Consider the following 22,798-nt stretch of genomic DNA (forward strand, 5'->3'; position numbering starts at 1 on the left):
GGTAACTATTATAGATTCCATAGATAAGCGGAGGCCCAAAACAGTTTGTTTGACAACCATGAAAAATACATGAACTTACTGGCGTTCGTGAAAAATGTTCATGTCACCATAGAGCTCTTCTTTGTGCACTTTTGTTTTGTTTTGTTTTCTTTCGTGCGCAAAAGTTCAAAATGAAGTGCAAAGCAATTTCAAGATGTATAGAAATAAGTTCATATTTTAGGATTATAGTATCGTAAACCACATTTCAAACCTCCTTCTCCCTTTTCCCATCCAAAAAATGTAAATCTCCACTAACCTCGAGACAACCGCGAGTATTCGGTCCAGTTCCTTTAACTTTAAATTTTAAATATAAGACATTAATAATGTAAATTGAAAATTATAACTCGGCTCTGTAAAGTTTATTCGATTGAGCCTGTACAAATAAAGTAATTAATAAAAAAAGTGCAAAGCAAATCTTTGCAACAATGAATCGAGGAGTGGTTTCCTTCTTTCGTTTTTCCCGAAATAAATCGGAATGTGGAAAGCGTTTTGTGGTCATAATATTACAATACTTCCCCCGCAAAAAACACCATGATAACGTCATGCTCGTTTGGCTACACTATAATAGCGATTTCGTTTATTATCGGGTGAGAAACCGAATTTTTGTCAGTGCGAACCTCAACCTGAGCTAGGTTTTAAAAACAAACGAGAAAACTGACGTTTGTCAGAAACCAAGCAGACCCAAACTTGATACCCGATCCAGGTTGGAACTGAATAATAAACGAATTCGCTATAAGTGACAGTTCGTTTGGCTACATTCTACTTTGCCTCCGCTTATCTATGGAATCTATAGGAATAATTACCCGAGAGACGGAATTCCAATTAATCTGTGAATCTGCATCGAATGATACTGTGTGACAAGTTGTCAAATGAGATTATGATTTTCGCGAGTTTAAAGAGAACATATAATAATAGTTAGTTACCAAAAGCAAAAAAAAAAAAAATAGAAATTGTAAATATGGCAGTTATTTTAAGGAAGAGATTCAGTAGATTTGTCCTGGCAGCCTTCATCAACTATCGTTCTATTTTTTTTTTCAATCACATACAACCATTTTTCTCTTATGGGCATACACTCTAAACTGTATTGTTCTACTATTATAAAATGTTACGTACTAGTTTCATTTTTCATCAAATTTCATTTGCTCCGATCCAGACAAGCATTTTGCTCAGTAATCCTTCTTCTACCTTTTCCGACTATGTAACTGTTTTCGCTAACCTATTTAGCCTAACTCTGTATCCGGTGATGGAAATTCAGAATTTCCATCCTATTCATGCGAGTGTGCCAACATCTTTCCACTAAGCAACACTCTGTGTGAAAAGAACTGAAATCTCTCCTAGAGGAAACGTAAAACAATGATAAGAGCGAAAATAAATTACACCGTGCTATCGCGCCTACGAAAAACTGTTCTGCAGTTTACCAATAATCAACAAATACTTGTGGCGAATGCTTTGGAAGGTCACTCGAACGGAGGCGAGAGAAACCGAAAACTAAACCGCTAATAATAATAATCAACAGAAACCACCCGTTTGTATGAACCGCGCTTCTCCGGCCAGTGTCCCACTACTGGAGCATCAGTGCCGATAGGTTTCGCTGCAGGATCGTGTCCTTGACCGAGCTGAACACGACCTGAATGTTCTGGGTGTCGACCGCATTGGTGAAGTGATGATAGATGGGCGTTTTGGTATTCTTGCGCACGTTCATGAACATCTGCAGGATAAAGTTCTGCACGTCCAGAATCGAGTGCGGATTGCCGGTGAACTGCGGATAGTACCAGCGGATGTCGGTGTCCGGGTTTTTGACCTTCTGCGCCAGCAGGTCCGTTTTGTTCAGGAATAGGATAATCGAGATACCGTGGAACGTGGTGTTGTTTACAATCGTGTCGAAGATATTCCGGGACTCCTCGAGACGATTGGTTTTCCTGTTGGAAGCGAAGGCGGGTTTAGTGAATTATGTAGCATATAATTGAGAGGCCAATGGGCCATGCTTACCTGTCCTCTGCCAGGACCTGATCGAACTCGGGCGTTGAAACTAGGAACAGGATCGACGTCACCGAACAGTCGAAGCATTTGGTCCACTTTTGCCGTTGCGTCCGCTGGCCGCCAACATCGACAAACACGAATGGAATGTTCTGCAAGGGATTATTCAAATGGACCGAGACGTTACAGCTTGGATTGATTATCAATTTGCAGTAAGCACATTTATTACCTGTATTCTAATTGTAAATTCAAATACACCCTTGGTTGCTTTGCGACAGTGCAGTATATCACGATGTGTGGGAACGTAGTCTAACCTTGATATCCGGTCTAATTCGTCTAAGAAATAACTAACAGAATCACTCTGTAAGGAAGAAAGAGAAACAGAAATTCGATTAAAGAATTGCATTAAGAACTTGATACGAATTTTGATCCAAAGAGTCTTTGAATGCTGAACCGCAAAAACAGAAAACGAACATAAGAAGGGCGGAACCAGTTTGTTGACGGTGCTGGTGGTGTAATTGGATCTGCATGTTAGCGCCCTTAATTAATCTTGCATTGGTGTTAAACTGTTTCCATGGATCGGGTCTACGGCCAGTCGTCGCGTCGTGGCGGGAGACTCGAAGCATTATTATTTCGAGAAATCGTACGATTTCCATATGCACTTAAAATTAAGCAGAGCAGCAGCAACAGCTACCTAGCGTAAAACATTCATTCATAATCGCTGCTCAAATAAGGTGGCGGTCGTCGGTGGCAAGCAAGCACAGGTTGATGCAATTCAAGTGTCGCATTAGTACACGCGAACCGTTACACCTAGATATCTGTTCGTACACATACGACGGGCTTGTTATGGATTTTAGTTGAAATTGCTTGATCCCACTTGTAAGAATCTCCCACGCGCAATATCGAACGCCCTAATGGGATTTGCTAGCTCGTCGTGTGCTATGGTGTGTGGTGCAATACGGTATGGAAACGTGGGACTTACTGAGTACCGGGCATACATTGGAGATTGGTTGGAAACTTAGACGGAGATTAAATGGATAATTGAACTGAGATATGAAAACGCCAAAGCTTGGGCACTTTTATTGCTGCTTGACAGTTGGTGTGATTGGAATATAATACATAAACGTAGGTACCATTAGTCGCATGTTAAGCTCATTATCGAGTTCAATTGAGAATGGTGGGTTCTACTGCTGGTTTTTGTAATAAAAGATTCTGGGTCATTAAGTAGAATGTCTACCGTAGAACTATTATAGATCGAATGATTACTACGACGAACATTGAATCCAAGTTAAAAATTTCTAAATTAAAACCATGTTCCAAATGCAGGGATGTTCAAAGATCTTCAAAATTTGATCCGCGAAATCCGCGACAGATAAAAAACTGTTACCTTAAAATACCATTTGTATTACTACTACCTACATGGCATTTTAAGCTTATTGCTTATAGCATATTTTGCTAGCTCTCAACTTAGTGTTTTTGAAGCGTTTCCACATTTTGATTGAGAGCTTTATATGCCTGTACAATCCTATACCCAAGGAATACGCGACATTTTCCATCCCGAAAAATTAATAGACCGGACGGGAAGCGATCCCAGCTTCCTCCAGCATACCCTTGGGCACCCTTGTCTAGCAAAAAAAAAACGCTTCATGTGAGGCCGTTTTGCAGCAATTTCGGCCTTCAACCGCTCCAATAATGCACAGTAATACTCGCTGTTGATGGTTTTTCCTTTTTCGAGGTAGTCCACGAAGAGTCCCAGAAAACCGACGTCATAACTTTTCCGACCCATCATGCTTCCCTCGGCCGCCTCGGAGCACTCGTACCGGCTTCAGTCCATTGCCGGGCACTCATTCTGTTCTCTGGGGTGTATAATAGTGGATCCAGGTTTCATCAACAGTTACCAATCGACGCCTAAAGTCCGCCCGATTCCGCATCAGCAAGTGCAAACACTCTTTCGAAGTGCTCTCGCGTTCGTGTTTTTGGTCAGGAGTGAGCTTGCGTGGCACCTAGCGGCAGGATAACTTTTTCATGTGCAGAATCTCGCCCAAAATATGGGGGGAGAGGTAGCTCATCGATTCTTCCGGTTCGCCTCCTAGCATCGTGCTATAAGGTACCAGACGATAACCAGGGTAGTTGATCGATAGCTCGATGACGTCATTTCGTTGGCGTCTGCAATGGGAAATTCTCATAGCAGGGGAGACTTGGTCCTGTACCCAATGCATAACTTATCTCCATTCCACTCAGCTACTCGCAATTTCTTGTGATATAGTGGGCGGAATATTATTATATGACATTTGACTCATATAATAATATTCCGCCCACTATATCACAAGAAATTGCGAGTAGCTGAGTGGAATGGAGATAAGTTAAGCATTGGGTACAGGACCAAGTCTCCCCTGGGTGGTGCCAGAAGATGAGCGCAATAGAATCATCAAGTTGCCATAAGGCACGGAATGAGACTATTGCATGGCTGGGTAGTCAAAGTCTTCCATTCGTTAGTCATTTCAGGTGGATTAGAACAGGTTTAGGTTTAGGGTGGGCGTTGGTCAGATTTGGATTTTTCAGATGTAATCCTGGATAGGACCCTGTCATTGAACGTCACGTGAAAGTGGAACTTAATGAAGGCCGAAGTACTTTTTCGTAGTTTTTAGTTTTCGGATTTGAAAGATCGTCGGTTACAGTGGCCTGCTTACTGAGCAGAAAAACGCGGTCCCAGGTCCTTACATATCAAAGATATTTATGGTAAAATCGCTTGTGTATCGTGTATTTTGCGAAACTCGTTGTTGTCGTTGGTTCCGGGTTTGAATGGATACACATATTTGAGCAACGGTATTATGTGATATGAGGGGCTCGGTGGCCTTACAGCAACCGTTTTTGCTTACTGAGCAGAACATCATGAGTCTAATTTCAGGCCCATCCACATTCAAGATTCGTCAATCGTTTTATTTGTTAATATGACTACATGGTGATAACAGCAACTCGGTGATTAAAAAGGTGCTCGTCTGCCTAGTGGCAAACGTTTTTGCTTACTGAGCAGAAGACCGTGGGTTTAGTCCCAAGCTCCTTCGCGTTATATGATCGTTAGGACATCAATTCATCTTATCGTTTACCAAAACGAACCCTGCTGCAAACCCAACCCTCTTATCCAACATCCCAGTGATTCCTCGTGGAAGTGCAGAGGTGTTCTCGGCTTCCATCAAAGCGAGTCATGTCAACACAATCCTTCCCATTCCTTTCTTGACCTGTGTTCAGGCGCGGCCGGCGCTGGTATTGCCTAATTTAAGATCACCAGTTTTTACACATTGAGGATGATTGCTAGTCCCAAGCATCGTCTATTGGTTCTCTGTGTAATTACAGCTGATCTGGCAGTAACAGAGTAGCAACCGTGGGCGGTCAATCAAGCTCAAGCTCAAGCTCAAGCTGCAGAATCTCGCCCAAAATATGTCATGTGCGCTCAGTACTAATCTCTGCGGTATCTGCTAGCTCACGCACCTTCACTTTCCGGTCAGTCAACACCATTTCATGTATTTTTTTGACATTGTCCTCTGTAACCGCATCGGAGGGTTTGCCGCTGCGGACTTGATCAGTAGTGAAGTTGCAGCCACCACGAAACGCTCGAAACCAATATTTGACGGTGTTATTTGACGGAGCATTAGCCCCATAATATTTATCCAACTTTTCTTATGTTTCCTTCGCCGTTTTGTCTCTCAAAAAATAATGTTTTATGAGAGAACGAAAATCGTTTTTATCCATACCCAACATCAGCTGTCAAAACAAAACTAAAGACAGTATCGCACAGACATTTGGCATGTCTGCCTAAATATGAACGAACTACAAGGCACCATAACCTATTTTGCAATAGCAGCGCATTTTGGTGGTCAAGGAGGTTACTTTTCACCCCACCTAGTAAGGAAGTGTTCCATTTCAAATGACGATTTTTTTTTAATTTTTTGATCGACCTTCTACGATTATGTTGAAACTTTGCACAGGTGTTTGTTATTGTTCAACATGCCATTTTACATATTTGGTCCCCTAGTTTTGTACACGATGAACACTTGAAAAGGGCTTACGCAAAAATGATACGCATCAATAGAAAAACATATATCTTGCGAACGATTTGTTTGATTGAGATGGTGTCTTCGAAGAAGTTGCGGACAAGTATTGTGCCCTTCAAGAAAAAAATATACACTGTAAAAAATTATATATTTTTTACAAAAAAAAAAAATCAGAATTAGGCCGGAACAAATATCAAGTTTTTCTTTTGTCAACCCCCTTCCCCCCCCCCCCCCCCCCCTTCAAAATTTTGGAATATCACCAAGGGGGAAATAAAACAAAACTTTCAGTGTATATTGATTTTTCGCAAATTCATTTGGGTATGGATACTCGTTTTGCTAGATTTTATTATGTTGTTGTTGTGGTTGTTGTATACCCTTGTTCTTTTAAAGAATTTTCACATAAATTGGTACTTGACCAGTACGGCATGACAGGTCCTTGAAGTCGGATCAGCCGGTGTCAGTTGTTGAAAATGGATTTTATCGAACATCATTCCTAATCTTGTTTGGCAACTCACTAGGTAAGCCACCTTCAATCTGATCGATCCCTCTTGTTCGTTGCGCACATCTTCATCTTGTTCTAGTCGGCTCACTGTCATGAATCATTTTCATTGGGTCGTTATCCGACATTATAACGATGTGCCCAGCCCACCGTAGTCGCCAGATTTTTGCATTCGATCTACATTTCTTAACTTACAAACCTTCTGCAATGATACTTAATGATTCACTTCTTTTCTACAGTGACTCAATAATTTTCGAGCTAAATCCAATCTTTTCAAAATTGGTTTAAAATTTTTAGAAGTGAGACCAAATCAGAAACGATTCAGGAAATTCCTAAGTGAGGTGACACTTTTCAAAGCAGATTCAAAACTGAGTCTGACCTTTTTTGAAGTGAGTTCAAACGAAAGAATAAGTCATCAATATTTTTCAAACTTTCCTGAAGTGATTCAACATATTCCAAATCCAATCTTTAAAGAATTGGTTTCGCATTTTCTGAAGTGAGGCAACATTAGCTGATTAATCCTTTTTCTAAATGAATCCAAGGTTTCCTGTATTGATTCAACTTTTTCCGAACTGAAACCAAACTAGTCAGAACGGGTTTGATATTTTCCTAAGTGAGCTCCAGATTTTTGTTAACTGCTTTGGCATTTGGCAAGTACACAATCTTGCTTAGTGAAAGTGTAGATAGTTTTCCGAAGTGAACCGACAATTTTTTTAGATTAAATTTTCCAAATGGTGTTCAACCTTTTCTGAAGTGGTTCAAAACCTTCCTTAGGGAGTCCAAACTTTTCTGTTGAGTGATTGAATTATATTGAACTTTTAACGAAGATTCCGCTCCCTTAGATCCCTTCCTCGTTCTTGTGAGATTCACATCCTTTGAAAATTAGGCTGAGATTTTAAAGAATGGACCTTCGTGTGTTCTACCTGAGGGTAGATTATTTTTAAAGCAAGCACAATTGTTGAGAAAACTGGGTTTACATCCACAAAAGTACGTATTTTTATAGAAATTTGGGTTTCTTGATCAGCCAAGTTGGATTTTGGCTCCATCCTTTGAAAAACAGGCTTGGATGTTATGGAATAGACCTTTGTGAGTTCATACGTGATGGTAGATTTTTTTGAAGCCAGGTTGGATTTCGGTTCAATCTTTTGAAATTTGTGCTTGGATTTTATAGAATGGAACTTGCTGAATACCGGAAGGACGAACCTGGTTAATATTTACAAAAGAAGGTATTTTCATAGAAAATTAATTTTTCTGTTTTTCCGAACTGAATTTTGGCTTCTATCTTTGAAAAATAGGCTTGTATTTTAAACTTTGATTTTCTTTTCTGCCAAGTTGAATTTCGGCTCCGATCTTTGGAAATAGACTTGAATTTTATAGAATGGACTTTGCTGAATCCATACGTGATGGTAAATTTTTTAAGCATGCACAATTTTTTAGAACACTGGGTTTGAATTCTCAAAAGTACGTATTTTTATAGAAATTTGGGTTTCTTGTTCAGCCAAGTTGAATTTCGGCTCATTCCTTTGAAACATAGGAGTGGATTTTCCGAATTGCAGAATCCATCCGTATTTTTATAGGAATTTGGTTTTTCGGTTCTGTCAAATTGCATTTTGGCTCATATCTTTGAAAAATAGGCTTGAATGGACATTGCTGAATTCATACGTGAAGGTTGAACCGGATTTGTAATTCGAAAAGGTGTTTTTTTTTTGTTTTCCTTTTCTGCTAAGTTGGATTTTGATACTGTCCTTTGAAAGTTATGCTTAGATTTTATAGAATTGACCTTGCTGAATTCATGTGTGATTATTATTTTTTAAGCACACCCAAAGCCAGGTTTAAACTGACAAAACTACGTATTTTTGTTACGATACTCGTACGTTAAAATTCACTTGTTGCATAATTTGAGCAATTTTCGTTCTTTTGAGATGTTATTCGTGAGTGTTCAATCTCGAAAATATTTTTAACAAAAAGCCCAGTTAATTTCCTTAAACTTTGCTGTTCACAGTTTTTCAATCATACGCATGAGTTAAGATATAATTAATAATGAGTAAGAGACGGTATGGGAAAAGTGTATTTTTCTGTTTGGCCCAACATACGGCTAGCTAGTTTAACTAATTAATTCTATTTTAACTCATAACGTATGATAAAAAAAAACTGTGAACAGCAAAGTTTAAGGAAATTAATTGGGCTTTTTGTTAAAAATATTTTCAAGATTGAACACTCACGAATAACATCTCAAAAGAGCGAAAATTGTTCAAATTACGCGATAAGTGAATTTTAACCTACTAGTATTTCGAAAATAACAACTTTGGGCAATTTAAGCATTATGAGCTTTTTTGTTGTAAATTTAATGTGTTTTAATATTAACACTATTTCAAAGATATTCGATAACTATCGGTAGTATTTTGGAAAATACTTATTTTTTCAATAATTCATAACTTTTTTGTTTATGATTTGCCCAGCAAATGCACAGTGTCAGTGGGTATTACTTTATCTAAACAACAAAATAAATATAAAAAAAAATTTTAGAAAAATATGCAATTTGAGTAATTTCAATTCTTTTTGATAATTTTGATTTTTTTTTTTGTAAAAAAACATAATTTTTTACAGTGTATATTTTTTTCTTCGAAGGCATAATAATTGTCCGCAACTTCTTCTAATACACCATCTCGATCAAACAAATCGTTCAAGAGATATATTTTTTTCTATTGATGCGTATCATTTTAGCATAAGCCCTTTTCAAGTGTTAGTCGTGTGCAAAACTAGGGAACCATATATGTAAAATGGCATGTTGGGCAATAACAAAAACTGTGCAAAGTTTCATCATAATCGTAAAAGGTCGATCCGAAACGATTTGCGAATCTGTGTGGAACTGCTCAGTATCGTTTGTACCCATTGAAAAAAAAAATAAATTAATTAAAAAAAATAACAATCCATCTGTCTTCTGTTAAAGCCGACGCCGTTAAAGCACGCTGGTAAGCGTGACTGCTTTCTCACCCCAATGGGTCTGGGATCAATCCTAGCCGAGGTCGGTGGGATTTTGCTGAGGCATAAAAATCTCTGGTCACGTCTTCCTTCGGAAGGGAAGTAAAGCCGTTGGTCCCGGCCCATGTGTGTTGAATGGGTGCGATACCCTACGCAGGTGTCAAAGCTGCCTTCTTGCACATTTGATTGCCGTCAATGTCAATAGTCAAATGTCACTATTGAAAATTGCCCGAATGAGCAACCGTTGCTATGATAATTAAAATTATCACCGATTGCCTGCGAAAAACGATTTCCCTAACACAGATTTCAAAGTTGAATTCCATCCGGTCTCACCAAACGGGGTTTATTTAATCAGGTGGTGGTGTTCTCCAGATCGGAATCAATAGCTTTTCGTGAGTCACTGTGGGCCATCTATGCCAAGCGCGTCTTACTAAGGCTGTGAACCATTTGCTGAGTTAAATTTAACTCGTGGTTAAAATTGACACTTTGAAAGTTATTTTCCATGTTCGAAAATCCCCGTGCTGTCGATCGACCGGTTTTCGAGTCACGGTCAGGGCTTGAAAGGGGATCGCATATCGACTGTGACTGCGTGATCGCGTACGTTTTCTGGATTCAATGTGCGAAGCAAGCACGTCGGTTTGACTGGCAAAATGGCGCAGTCGTTCTGCCTTTTGTCGATTGCTTGTGTGGTGTTTGCCGCAGCAACTCGGTGGAAGCCGATTTTTCAATTCATTCATTCTCCCGCTTATCGTGCATGTTGAAAGTTGAAGCTGCAGAATGACCGGGAGTACTCTGCGTATTTTGTTTTCATTTCTCTTTTCCAATGGTGAGCTATGCTGTACGAGTCTCCCGATAAACGCGGTAGGAAATATGTTATATTCACCGCTATAACTCGGCTGTTTTCAAACCAATCGATCTAATTTTTAATATTTGAAGTCTCTGGTTAATACTTTTTACGTACAAAAATGAAATCGACTTCTTTCTTCCTACCGAGCCGAACAATGAATCAGATCCTTTGTAACATTGACAGATTCTCTTTGTCGATTTTATCTTTGCATGGCCATAAATATTAATTTCCAGCTATTTTCAAATCACAGTTTGATAAAAGAAGGTATTATCAGCAACGGTTTTGTAGCCAAGTAATTAACCGTTATGTGATCGACAAAAAAAACACCTTTAGGAGCTCGACAAGGTACTTTCACAAATTGAAATACTTGCTACTACGGCCAAATTTGATCGATTTTGAATCTTTTGGCACCATAGGATTCAGAAACTTGTCTTCTTTCTGGACATTGCCAACAATGTCCATTCAGAATAGTCTGGTTCCCAGAAATCCGGATTTCTTGTATAATGTTCCATAACTAAGCATTTTCTTGCCTCTCGCTAGAATATTGAAGGAATCGATATCAAAGTAGAATCTCCTTCAAGAAACAATTTCAGCTTACTTGAGGCCCAGTTTAAGGTTTCTCCCCGGAACGGCCATTACGGCGCAGGTTCCCGTAGGGCCTCTAGTGGCCATGGAAGAGTTTTGGAAGAAACCCCTACAATATGGGTATCAAAATTCATGAATTTACAGCAGGAGACTGTTTATCATAATTTTGTGATCATCCGATGGATTGTCCCGGAGTTGGTTTCCGTAGGGCCTCTAGTGGCCATAGAAGTGTTTGGAAAGAAACCCCTGCAATGATTTTTTCAGATTTTGCTCCACCTCCGCCAAAGTAGGTCCGTCCAGATTATTCTTTTGCGTTTGAGTTGTAATTTGCTTGTTATTTCATACCACAATAGCCTTTCGAGGTTTAAAATGGCAATTACAAGGGAAAAAAAAAAATTTGATTTATTTTCTTCGTTTTAGCCTTTTTCCAAAATGATATACGGGTATGCCTACTATCTTTTCTTATGTAAAATTTGGAGACCACTTTTTGAAAGAACTTTCTCAAATTTTCTCGTAATAATTTCCCTATAAAAATCAAAGAGCAGTATAAGATCGCAACCAAATGGGTTCAAATTTCTGGAGAATAGTCAGAAATTATAATCGATTGAGCAGGGTAGAGCAAAATCTATATTTTTAAACACCCTTGTATAGAGGTTAGTCATGGATATGCTAAAGATAATTTATGAACATTTTCAGCCTGTTGTTTTAGCAACCTAGCAATCTCTAGCGTAAAAAATGTATCGAATTTGAGGGAAAAAACGGTAAAGCATTCGAACTGGGGTCATTTCTTTATTATCTTACAGGTTTGTCCTAATAAAGGGTGGTTAGGGAAATGTTACGTTTATTTTATTTGCGAGTGGGCTAAAGGGTATCAGAGTATCAAAATTTAATAAAATGTTGCCCTTGGGTAGAGTTTATATTAGATGGAAGGAAAAAATAGAGTTTATCTCAGCGAATTACAGTTCAACTTTTCGAGGTTTTCAGAACATCACTTGCTATAAGAGTACATAGCTTAAGAACGAATGCTCTTAGAAACAAGGTTGTAGAGTGAAGCACTACTTCGGAATATTGTAAAAGTTTCCGTTATACTCGTCAAAAATAATGAATACAAACAGCGATATCCAAAATATATAAATGTAAGAAATGATTTGCTCAGAAGTTTAATTAAAAAAGCTGTGTGTATGGCGCTGTCGGAAGACTGATTTTTGGGGGTTTGCCGAAGTGAAGTGAGGTATGCTGCAATGGAACCGCACCATAGATTTAAATGATGAATAAATTAAGAGTGATACTATCTGCACACCGCTTTTTCTGCGCTTTCCTTCAATCAATTGAAAAACAGCGATGAAATAGTGGTGACCACTAGCACAACACCATCCAATTTGTTGAGGCACTACGGTTGAACAAAAATATATATCTTACCAAGGGTTCTTATGACGATTTGGTCTTCATTCTCAAATTGCACGTTAATCCCCAAAATATGACGACCATGTCGCGATGCAGAGTCGATCTTCAGTGAAATTAATTGTCCTCTCATCTCATGTGGAATGTTTTTCTGAATTTTCTCAGCATCGATGTTAATGTATTTCTTGGTTTTCCCCGATGAAAAACTGGTACTTAACGCACTAGCTAGCGTGTCAAGAATCGCACGCATTTCGGGCCAGTCAATCGAAGACAAAGGCATATTCCTCAATGAATCGACAATAGCCACGGACGTTATTTCATTTTCTACGATTTTGCTTCCACTTCCTCACCTTCCTTAAAAAAAACCCTTTCCTTGGCCAACGCAAAATGTGTACTGCGAAAATTACGCACAAAATTTCCCGCATCAAAATTCTTCTGGAAATATTTACAACTTTCATCACCACTCAACCTACACCACACACCCACGTAATTTTGCACAACGAAATCCTTCGCCTAATCACGTAACTTCCTCTTGCCTGCGATTTTTCTTTCCAATTTCAACCAGTTTCTTATTAAAAACAACACTGCTAAGTTTGCAAATATATTGCTGATTGCATCTGAAACTGGACTGCCCCAAAAATGCAAAAAGTGTGATAAAAGTGCACCGTTGCGTCAAATCGTTTTGGTGTCTTCGGAGCACTTATTGCTTGCATCATAAGAAATAAGTGCACCGAAGACACCAAGACGATTAGACGGAAGCTCGCACTTTAATCACACTTTTTAATAAGTGAAAACGCGCTTATTAGTCCAGTTTGGTGTGAAATGCGCAATAACATATAACACTATATGCGCTAGAGGTGACTGCCGTAGAACTGATTTTTTTTGCAGTCATTCACTACAGCAAACGACAAAGGGAACTTGACCGAAATGAAAATGTGAAAAAAAAATCAAAACGAAGCAGAGTGACTAAACGAGAGAGGATTTTTTACGAGAGGGAGCAAGAACTGATTTTTCTACCTATTCGTAAAGCTGTGCATTTGGAAGAATGAATGCGAAAAGTAGCGTGGAGCAACGGATGGTATACGAAGTACCGCACACAAAAGACTACATGAAATTGAATGAATGGTTATGTTGACTGCGCATGAAAAAAAGGACAGACAGAAGCCCTGGTCAGAAATAACCATGCTCGGATAGCAGGGTTAATCGATAACTTTTCGTCTGTCAAATTTTAACCAAAAGTTAAAAAAAAATCGCCAAATGGTTCCGAGCCTAAAGAGTATAAACAGAGAGAACCCACTCAAATTCCTACCCAAAACACAAGCTTCTGCTGCAGTTAACAAATAAGATTTATTATATAAGACCACGTAGTCCTATGTCACCATTGCGTACAACCCCATAAGGTTGGCCCTTGTAGTTTTTTTTTACTCTCCGGTATTTTATCAAGCTTGTCAAGTTTGATGTTACTATTTAACAGCGATTAATTAAATTGGACCACAAACAAAGATTTTTTTCAAAATCCTTCATGTTTACTACTTTTCTTATGTTCTGGACTAGAAGTAAAAATTTTGAGAAATTATATTCTATCGATATTTAATCGATTGCATAATAAGATATCTTCAGGTTCTACAAATTGGCCATGCGCCCAAGGATTTTTCTTTAACTTCTGGGAACTTCGTAAAACTTCAAGGACTTCTAAGAAGTTCAGGAAACATCTTAGAAATTGAGAAATCGTAGTAGGAATTCTGGGAGCTTCATAGATCTTCATAAAAATTCGTAGAAATTAAAAAAAAAATAAAAATAAAAATTCGTAGAAAATCATCGAACAACGTAGAAGTGCAGCAAACTTCATAGAAGTTTTGCGAATTTCGTAGCATTTTGAGGAGCTGCGTGAAACTCCAGGGAAATTTCAGGGAATTTAGTAGAATATTTAAAAATAGTTCAATAAACTTCTAAGAACTTCAGGAGTTCTTGTTTCACTTTAGGGAACTTCGGTGCAATTTGTCAATCATATTTAAAAAAAAAGCTCCATGAACTTGGGAACTTCGTTAAATTGCAAGGAATTTTCTAGCCCCGTAATGTGGGTAGATCACCTTTTCGTGGTACGTCACGGGATGTAAGAACTTCAAACTAGGGGAACAGGATTTTTCAGTAATCAAAGGAACACATCTTAGTTCTTGTTACTTTTAATGCCTTGTTAATAGTGATAGGTCCTCGAGTTTCCTGGACCGAGGATGGATCTTCAAACAAGGAAAAAGGAATTAGCAAGTCTTCATCTATGTGGCTTCTAATATTCTAATCGTTGTTCCCTAGTTTGAAGTGGTTAAACCTAGGGTTCTGATGCATGGTCATTATCGGTGTCATAGCGCATTTGGAGGGTGTTCCAACAGGGTACACGACGTTAGGCATACGGTCGTTAGGTATAATGGACGTTGGGCATAAAGGACGTTAGGCACAATCTACCCGATGAATTCCAGAAGGATGATAATGGGGATCGTCTATTGATTGGTGACTTCGGTGACAATAATGAAAGAGCCTTGCGACGTCTTGGAAAGGCAAAGTATTGGGTTACAGATGGTACGCACAGTGGGCTACAAAATGGTGAGTTGACAACCTGGAAGGAGCGGAATACCTAGCCCTGGTCCTCACAAGTTCCTACTTCACGCCTCCTCGAGTCATATGATCACAAAAGACTACCAGCTGAAACATGGACACAGCTGGTTGGCGTAGCCTGGGCAATGTTGCCAGTCCGGCAATAGCAAAGTGAAGAGGTGCGACGCGAACACTGGCGCGGTAACCATAGTACGGTGATAGAGGAAATGCTTCACCAAACCTGAGCGTCTGCTCACCATGGAGGTGCGGCTCAAAACGGCGTCTGTTCTCCATGTTAGGAGCGGCTGATCACCGTCCTAGTGCCAGCGTGGGACTCTAAACAGAGCTGTGCACGATGGTCCCCCGGCGAGACAGGGGGTTGGGGCAGGCCCAACAAGCCGCCCTGGAAAAAAAACAAAGTTGCAAATACCGAAGAAAGAAATACGGATCGGAACAATCGGCACAGACCTACGCGACGAAATAAGGACTACGATTGGAAACTCGGAACATGGAACTGCAAATCGCTCGGCTTCCCGGGTTGCGATAGGTTAATCTATGACGAACTTCAACCACGCAACTTCGAAGTCGTAGCACTGCAGGAACTTTGCTGGACGGGACAAAAGGTATGGAAAAGCGGGCATCGAGCGGCTACTTTCTACCAGAGCTGTGGCACCACCAACGAGCTGGGAACCGGCTTTGTAGTGCTGGGTAAGATGCGCCAACGCGTGATTGGTTGGCAGCCGATCAACGCGAGGATGTGCAATTTGAGGATTAAGGGCCGTTTCTTCAACTACAGCATCATCAACGTGCACTGCCCACACGAAGGGAGACCCGACGACGAGAAAGAAGCGTTCTATGCGCAGCTGGAGCAGGTGTACGACGGTTGTTCGCAACGGGACGTCAAAATCGTCATCGGCGACATGAACGCTCAGGTAGGACGGGAGGCAATGTATAGACCGGCAATCGGGCCAAACAGCCTGCATGCCGTATCGAACGACAACGGCCAACGATGCGTGAACTTTGCAGCCTCCCGGGGTATGGTAGTTCGAAGTACCTTTTTCCCCCGCAAGGATATCCACAAAGCCACCTGGAGATCACCTGACCAACACACAGAAAACCAAATCGATCACGTTCTAATCGACGGGAAATTCTTCTCCGACATTATCAACGTCCGCACGTACCGCAGTGCGAACATAGATTCGGACCACTACCTAGTTGCAGTATGCATGCGCTCAAAACTCTCGACGGTGCATAACACACGTCGAAGTCGAACGCCACGACCCAACATTGAGCAACTACGGGACACCGGAGTTGCCCAGGACTACGCGCAGCAGCTGGAAGTTGCACTACCCACGGAAGAGCAGCTTGGCGCAGCTTCTCTTGAAGATGGCTGGAGGGACATCCGTTCAGCCATAGGTAGTACTGCTATAGCGGCACTAGGTACTGCAATCCCGGACCGAAGAAATGACTGGTTTGACGGCGAATGCAAACTGTTAGTAGAGGAGAAGAATGCAGCACGGGCGAGAATGCTGCAACACCGCACGAGATTGAATGTGGAGCGATACAGACAAGCGCGGAACAGACAAAACTCGGTTTTCCGAAGGAAGAAGCGTCAGCAGGAAGATCGAGATCGCGAGGCGATGGAAAATCTGTACCGCGTAAACGACACACGGAAGTTCTACGAGAAGCTAAATAGTTCGCGCAAAGGTTACGTGCCGCAAGCCGATATGTGTGCTGAATACCTGGGTCGAGTGTATTCAAGGAGAAAGTCGACGAAGAGAATCTTGTCAGTGTTACCTAGGACCTAATGCAATGTTCAGCTTGAATTGTTTCGCTTAGCTGTAGCAATGTAAACAGAAAATCGATGAAGATAATCGAACATTACAAGTAGGCCCTTTTGAACGCTCACTACCGAAGTTTAGAACCTAGCACTGAAAAAAACTCGACGGTAGCTCTTTTTATGCTAAGAGATAAGCATTACAAGTCCTTCCTACTTGAAGAATTATGCAATCGAACGGCTTGCTATGTCTCGCCCCCATCAGCAAAAAAACTGGGGTTGTATATAAACCGTTCTATAGCATAATGCTCAAAGTAGGAGGGACTTTCAAAGGTAATCTAAAAGCATAATTTATTTCCAAAAAACAGAGGAACCGTCTGATAATTTCAGTGCTTGGTACAGAAAACTGTAATCTGTGTAAGAAAATCCTTTTTATCACCACAGAAACACCCAGTTCCCGTTTTCTTATGCACAAAACGCACAAAATCTAAAAAAACCAGATTAAGAATTTTTTTTAAAAATTCAATCAATAGATTGAAGATGTACAGTGAATTAAATGGAGGGATTTCAAGCAAAAATGTTCTGATCGCGAGATATTCACGATCATACCGAAATTTCGCCTAAATTTCCAACCCGTTTTGTGTGGTGTGTGCTACTGATTTTCACTGTTGCCCAATGATTAGGGAACTTTCATAAATAACGTAGTAGTTGAGAGAGGAGGATGGTTTCAGAAGTTGGGACCGTTATTTTGTGGGGAACACTGTCTTCTGTAGTGTGGCATAGTAGCCATGCTTTTTGAACTCTACTAATACTAAATACTAATGTTTCCAGCTGAACAGTTGATTATGCATAATCATAAGACATCACTGACTTCAGTCATTAATAACTTTTGCTCCTAACATTTTATCGAAAAGTGGTCTTCAACTTGTAACTGGGAAAATTTCCTATAAGCGTAGGACGCACTTCATAAATGAGAGAAATAAAGAGAATTTTAGATAGCTATGAACAAAAAATGTGGTTTTCCCATAGTATTTACATGCACACTTCAAATGGTTTGTGCCAAGTCAGTTTCTAACTAAATTAGTTCAAATTTTGGGAGACTAATCACAACCCCCAATTTGGAACCGTTTGAGCATTGTGAATTCAAAATTTTGCATCAGTCTACTGGCCACCCTGAACTAAGAATATCAATATTTCTTAGACAAATAACCGAAGTTCATCAAACCCGTTCTTGTTCCCTAAGCCCTTCGAATCTAGGTGCGAAGCTCCCTAGACTGAATCTTAAAATGCATTAGAAATGTCTTTCAAGTTGTCTAATCTTACCTCTAAATTTGCTTGGATAGTTTCCATAAGAAAACTTTGAAATTGATGTGGACTAGGTTTGTTCTTTAAGTTTTTTGTTAAGTCTTCCGAATATGCTTCACCCGAATATCACCATAGTTGGATTAACCTATCTTTAAGGATCACTGTTGATTCCATAACCTAACATGTTATGTCATTTTGTAAATTAATTTAGGATAAAAGCCGGACACCGGAAAAAAATAAGAGACGATTAAAAGGATGTTTGTGCCCCGATACCAATTAAAGCAGGTGGCACGAATTCTTTGCTAACTGAAATAACAATTCAAACAATATATAGCACCATGATCGAAAATATTGTTTTACATGAATGAACAAATCCCGATCGACGGCCAATGACATATTTTCATCCAAAGTCATTGCTTCGAACCAATCGGACAAGGTTGGGCCCCTTTCACTCCGGTATGCAACACATCGGCTAACAAATAGCAAACAGTAGGTAACATTGCGTTTCAGAATCCGATTTAATCCCTCCTATCGCATTGAACAGCACAGCGAGGGAAAAATCCTCCACCTCGGGCAATGGTAATGGTTCAATATTGCCGATTTAATTAGTGCAATTGAAGTGCCTGTCTGATCGAAGCCGTTGCTTGCCGCTGATCACAGAGTTGCATTCCTGTTTGACTGTGGCCATCGCGGTCGCCGTCGTCGTCGCCGTGTAGCAGAGCGAATATAAGCAATTCGAACGTGTTTACTTTTATTTTATTTATTGATACTTTTTACAACCTATTGCCCCAGCTAGCAGTGGTTGGTGCACTTGACTTGACGGCGAACGATCCGCGTGTGTAAATATTTGCTGTTTGTTTTGGGATTGGGCACTGGCAAGAAAAAAAAAACCGGTGTGTCTGTGTTATTGAAAAAGAAAACAATGAAACATTTTCTCCTGATTCGGGCGTGAGAATTTTTCTGTCTGGAATCGTCGATTTGTGGGTCAAGGGTGGTCGCTTGATATGAGATCAATTTTTTCAATACGAATCTACAATGATTAGTCACAACAGTTCAGAAAACCCGGAAAATGTTCCATTTCGGAATTAATGTAATTAATTTCTAAGCCAAGGGAGGGAGAGGGATGTGAATGAGTAAATAATCACAGAGCAGCGGGAAACGGCGTTCTAAATAACCACTATAACGACGCTTTCCGCACAGTACGATATTAAATATCATTAGGTCGATGGTTGCTGTACAGTTTTGCGTCGCAGTTGGAAGCTGTCAGTTCTGCCTCAGATTTTCCGATGCAGTTCTCGTGAAATGTGACTCCCGCGTGTGTTTGCATTCAGGATCGAATTTAGCATTTCTAATTCAAATCACTTCAAAGCAATCATCTGTCCGATTGTTGTTATTTACAAACCGGCGGGTAATTAATTTCCCTGGCTTTTAGGAGCGGTAAATCTGCTATCATATTTAATATGATTTTATTGGTTGATTGGCAGACTGCCAGTGAGGAAGTCGGCGACTATTGTTTTTCAAACATCTTTGATTTTATGGCCTATACTTACAATCTGAAACTCTCTCCGCCGGTCGTAGGCCCTCCGGATTGCTCTGTCCTGCCACAGCATGGCGATGATCGGCACGTACTGGTGGAACTGCTCGGCGTCCAGCAATATGCCACTGTGAAACATGACCGCCTGGTTCGCGGCCAGCTGGGAGGTGGGATTCTCCCATGGTATATCTAGCTTATCCCTAGCGTCGCACAGCACTTGCATGCCTGAAAGGAGATGGACGAAGTGATAAAATTGATAATGTAAGGAAACGATTGATGAAGGTGAAATTCACACAGAATATTCTTCTACAGAGTTAGCAGTGTATCAAATTTGATCCTAGCTCATTATTTAATGGATTACAAATGAACCTTTCGTGGAGAATTACAAGGCTGTTACAAGATTTTATAAATTTGATCTGCGAAATCCGCGACTTCAAATATTAATCCGCGGCAAAAAAAAAAAACTGTTTTCATTGCCTAAAAATACCATTTGTATACTACTACATGGCATTTCAAGCTTATTGCTTATAGCATATTAGATTGTTGCCTGCTCTCTCAACTTAGTGTTCTTTGAAGTACTTTCACATTTTATTTGAGAGTTTTCTATGCCTGTATCATCCTATGCCCAAGGAAGTAGAGAAATTGTTCAAACCGAAAAATTAATAGACCGGACGGAACTCAGTCGCCTCCAGCACGGACTTGATTTTTAGCTGCGCCTTTATCGCCTAAGCTAAAGGAGTATCGTTGTAACCTTTGAAAAAAAATTAAAAAATAACAATGTATCATCTTCAGTTAACTTCTCTTAAGTGTTTGCAGTTCTTATGAAGCTTGTTGTACTACCACGAATTTAACTGAACTGTTCAAGCTTGCGTGATTTTCTGCCCTGAATATTTTAATTTTTGTTTTTTTTTTTTAAAGAACTCAAAATTTTACTGGAATTGATTTAATTGCCTTTGAGTTCTACAATTTTTTTTATAAAGTTTATAAACGCTTACGGAACTGGAACTGGGAGCCTGGACATTAGACTGATGCAAAATTTGAAATTGCCGCTCCACAGTGCTCAAACGATTCCAAATTGGGTCCTGATTATCCTCCCAAAATTTGAACTCATTTAGTAAGAACCAGACTTGGCACAACCCATTTGATGTGTATATGGAAAATACTATAGGGAAACCATAATTTCGGTTCATATCTATCACAACATTCACCAGTTCACTCTACTTTAGAAAATGATAGCTGTGCTTGTTGAAAATTTTGTCAGCTACAACTTTGTTCAAGACCACTTTTCGATCTTTACGAAACAAAAATGAATGATTCAAGTTACTGATGTCTTATGATTATGCTCAATTAGCTGTTCAGCAGACAACATTGTTGTTTATGACGCGTAGAATAGAGGACAAAAACCATGGCTACTATGTCACACTGCAGAATACAGTGTTGCCCACAATACAGTTGCTTAATCTTGCCATAAGATTATCAATATCTTGAACAATTATTAACTATTTAATTGGACGTTTGGCTGAAAAACGATTTTCTGCAAAGTTATAGCTGATAAAAATTCTCATAAGAATAGCAATAGAATTTGTTAACAATACAATATGTAAAAATGCTAGAAGACAATGAACAAAAAGTTTTGTTTTCCCATAGTAATTTCCATTTAAACTTCAAATGGTTTGTGCCAAGTCAGTTTCTTATCAAATGAGTTTAAACTTTCGGAGGATAATCAGGACCCGATTTGAAACCGTTTGAACACTGTGGAGCGGAAAGGAGGAGCGCCTAATGTATCCTCAGTTTCGCGAAATACAGTTAATGCATGGCTCCTCTCATCACTAGTGTTTATAATATCGTTCCTGTAAGCTCTTATGCAATAATTATATGCAGGGGGATGGTTGGGAATATAGGTGGTGGTGAACTTTTTCACTGTGCTATTACTGTCCTCTCCCATAACTGGGAATCCTTGTAAAACAATGTAAAAGTAGAAATGGTCTAGACCCTCCCTATGTAAAACCATAAGGTATGCGGGACTACTGCACTGCTGAACTTCAAAACGCTTTATTTGCTGATCAAGGATCTAACAAAAACATCTTTTTAGGATGATAAAAAATTTAAACAGGTTATTCAATGTCCATTAAAACTGTAAAACATATAGGCAGAAATAAAAGAAAACGAAAAATTGCTACCAGTTGGCTGGAAATGAACACAAAATTAATCAAAGTAACCATGTACCTTGAGCTTTTGATATAGTGACAGATTGAGAACGATCTAAATTGTTCATCCACAAGTATTGCAAGACTTGAAATTAACAGACAATCTCAAAATACTTTCAACTTGCGAAGTGATTGACTCCCAAGTGGTGTATTCACTGGTGTAAAAATTATCAAGTATATTTTTTTTTTTTAGAATCGATGTTTTATAGATTTTTTTTGTAGTTTGAGATTCATGAAGAAAGTTACAGTTGCTTTGTGGCACCAGTGACCAGCAAATTTAATATTTTCATTCAAGGTTGTGTGGAAATTCAAGCTACCGGGCGAGCTACTGGGTTACATTGCTGCCCTCTACCTAATGCAGTCGAGTGATCAAATCAGAAAGTTAGCAGGTTAGAAATCAATTAATAACTAATTTCCTCAACGTTCAATTAAAAAGTGGTCTTTAGAAAAAAATGTACACCCAACCGGTGGATGTAAGATTCGCTTACAATTATGTGGGATTCATCATCAGAGGATGTAAGTGGAGACCGCATGAACCGAGGATGCGATATACCTAGCTGCGGTCCGATGGAAGAAAATTGGAGACCGAAAAATGTGGAGTGTATTAGTGAGTGAAATTAATTATGTCGAAAAAAAAAATAGAAAACATGTTGCCGACTGGACTCGAACCACGGACGTTGCTACTATCAGACCTGTGCTTTCTCTACTGCTCTCTCCATGCTTCTGAATAAGGTCAGCCTAAAAGCAAACATGAAGCGCTCATTTTCTCGCATGCTCGACTTCGTATGCTTTTTCTGCTGGAGAGATTCGAGATAAGTGTTTGCGTCGTTCTACAATGTTCTACAATGTGCGTCGTTCTACAAGCTTACTGGTATAGTCGAAAGCGTAGATGGAACACGAAATAAAAAAAAGACAAAAAACCATTACATCGCCTGCATGGTCAATTCCTAACATTCGTTGCGATGTTCATGAACAGAGGATGATAGGAACTGGAACTAACATTC

General features: G+C 39.6%; 1 protein-coding gene across 1 annotated transcript in view; it reads right to left on the reverse strand.

The window, feature by feature from the left end:
• Positions 1–10: 10 nt before the first annotated feature.
• cta (Guanine nucleotide-binding protein subunit alpha cta) overlaps positions 11–22,798 on the reverse strand; it is a 64,985-nt gene continuing 42,197 nt past the window's right edge. The window contains exons 3-6 of the mRNA XM_065222362.1: positions 19,604–19,812; positions 2,246–2,377; positions 2,029–2,168; positions 11–1,958 (exon numbers count right to left, since the gene is read on the reverse strand). Coding sequence (XP_065078434.1) covers positions 1,601–1,958; positions 2,029–2,168; positions 2,246–2,377; positions 19,604–19,812 — 839 coding nt within the window. The 3' untranslated portion in view covers positions 11–1,600. The remainder of the gene's footprint in view (positions 1,959–2,028; positions 2,169–2,245; positions 2,378–19,603; positions 19,813–22,798) is intronic.

The sequence above is a fragment of the Ochlerotatus camptorhynchus genome, unplaced genomic scaffold (genome assembly GCF_037179485.1).
Source record: "Ochlerotatus camptorhynchus isolate MF236.1 unplaced genomic scaffold, CSIRO-AGI_Acam_v1.1 ptg000167l, whole genome shotgun sequence".
Lineage (NCBI taxonomy): Eukaryota > Metazoa > Arthropoda > Insecta > Diptera > Culicidae > Ochlerotatus > Ochlerotatus camptorhynchus.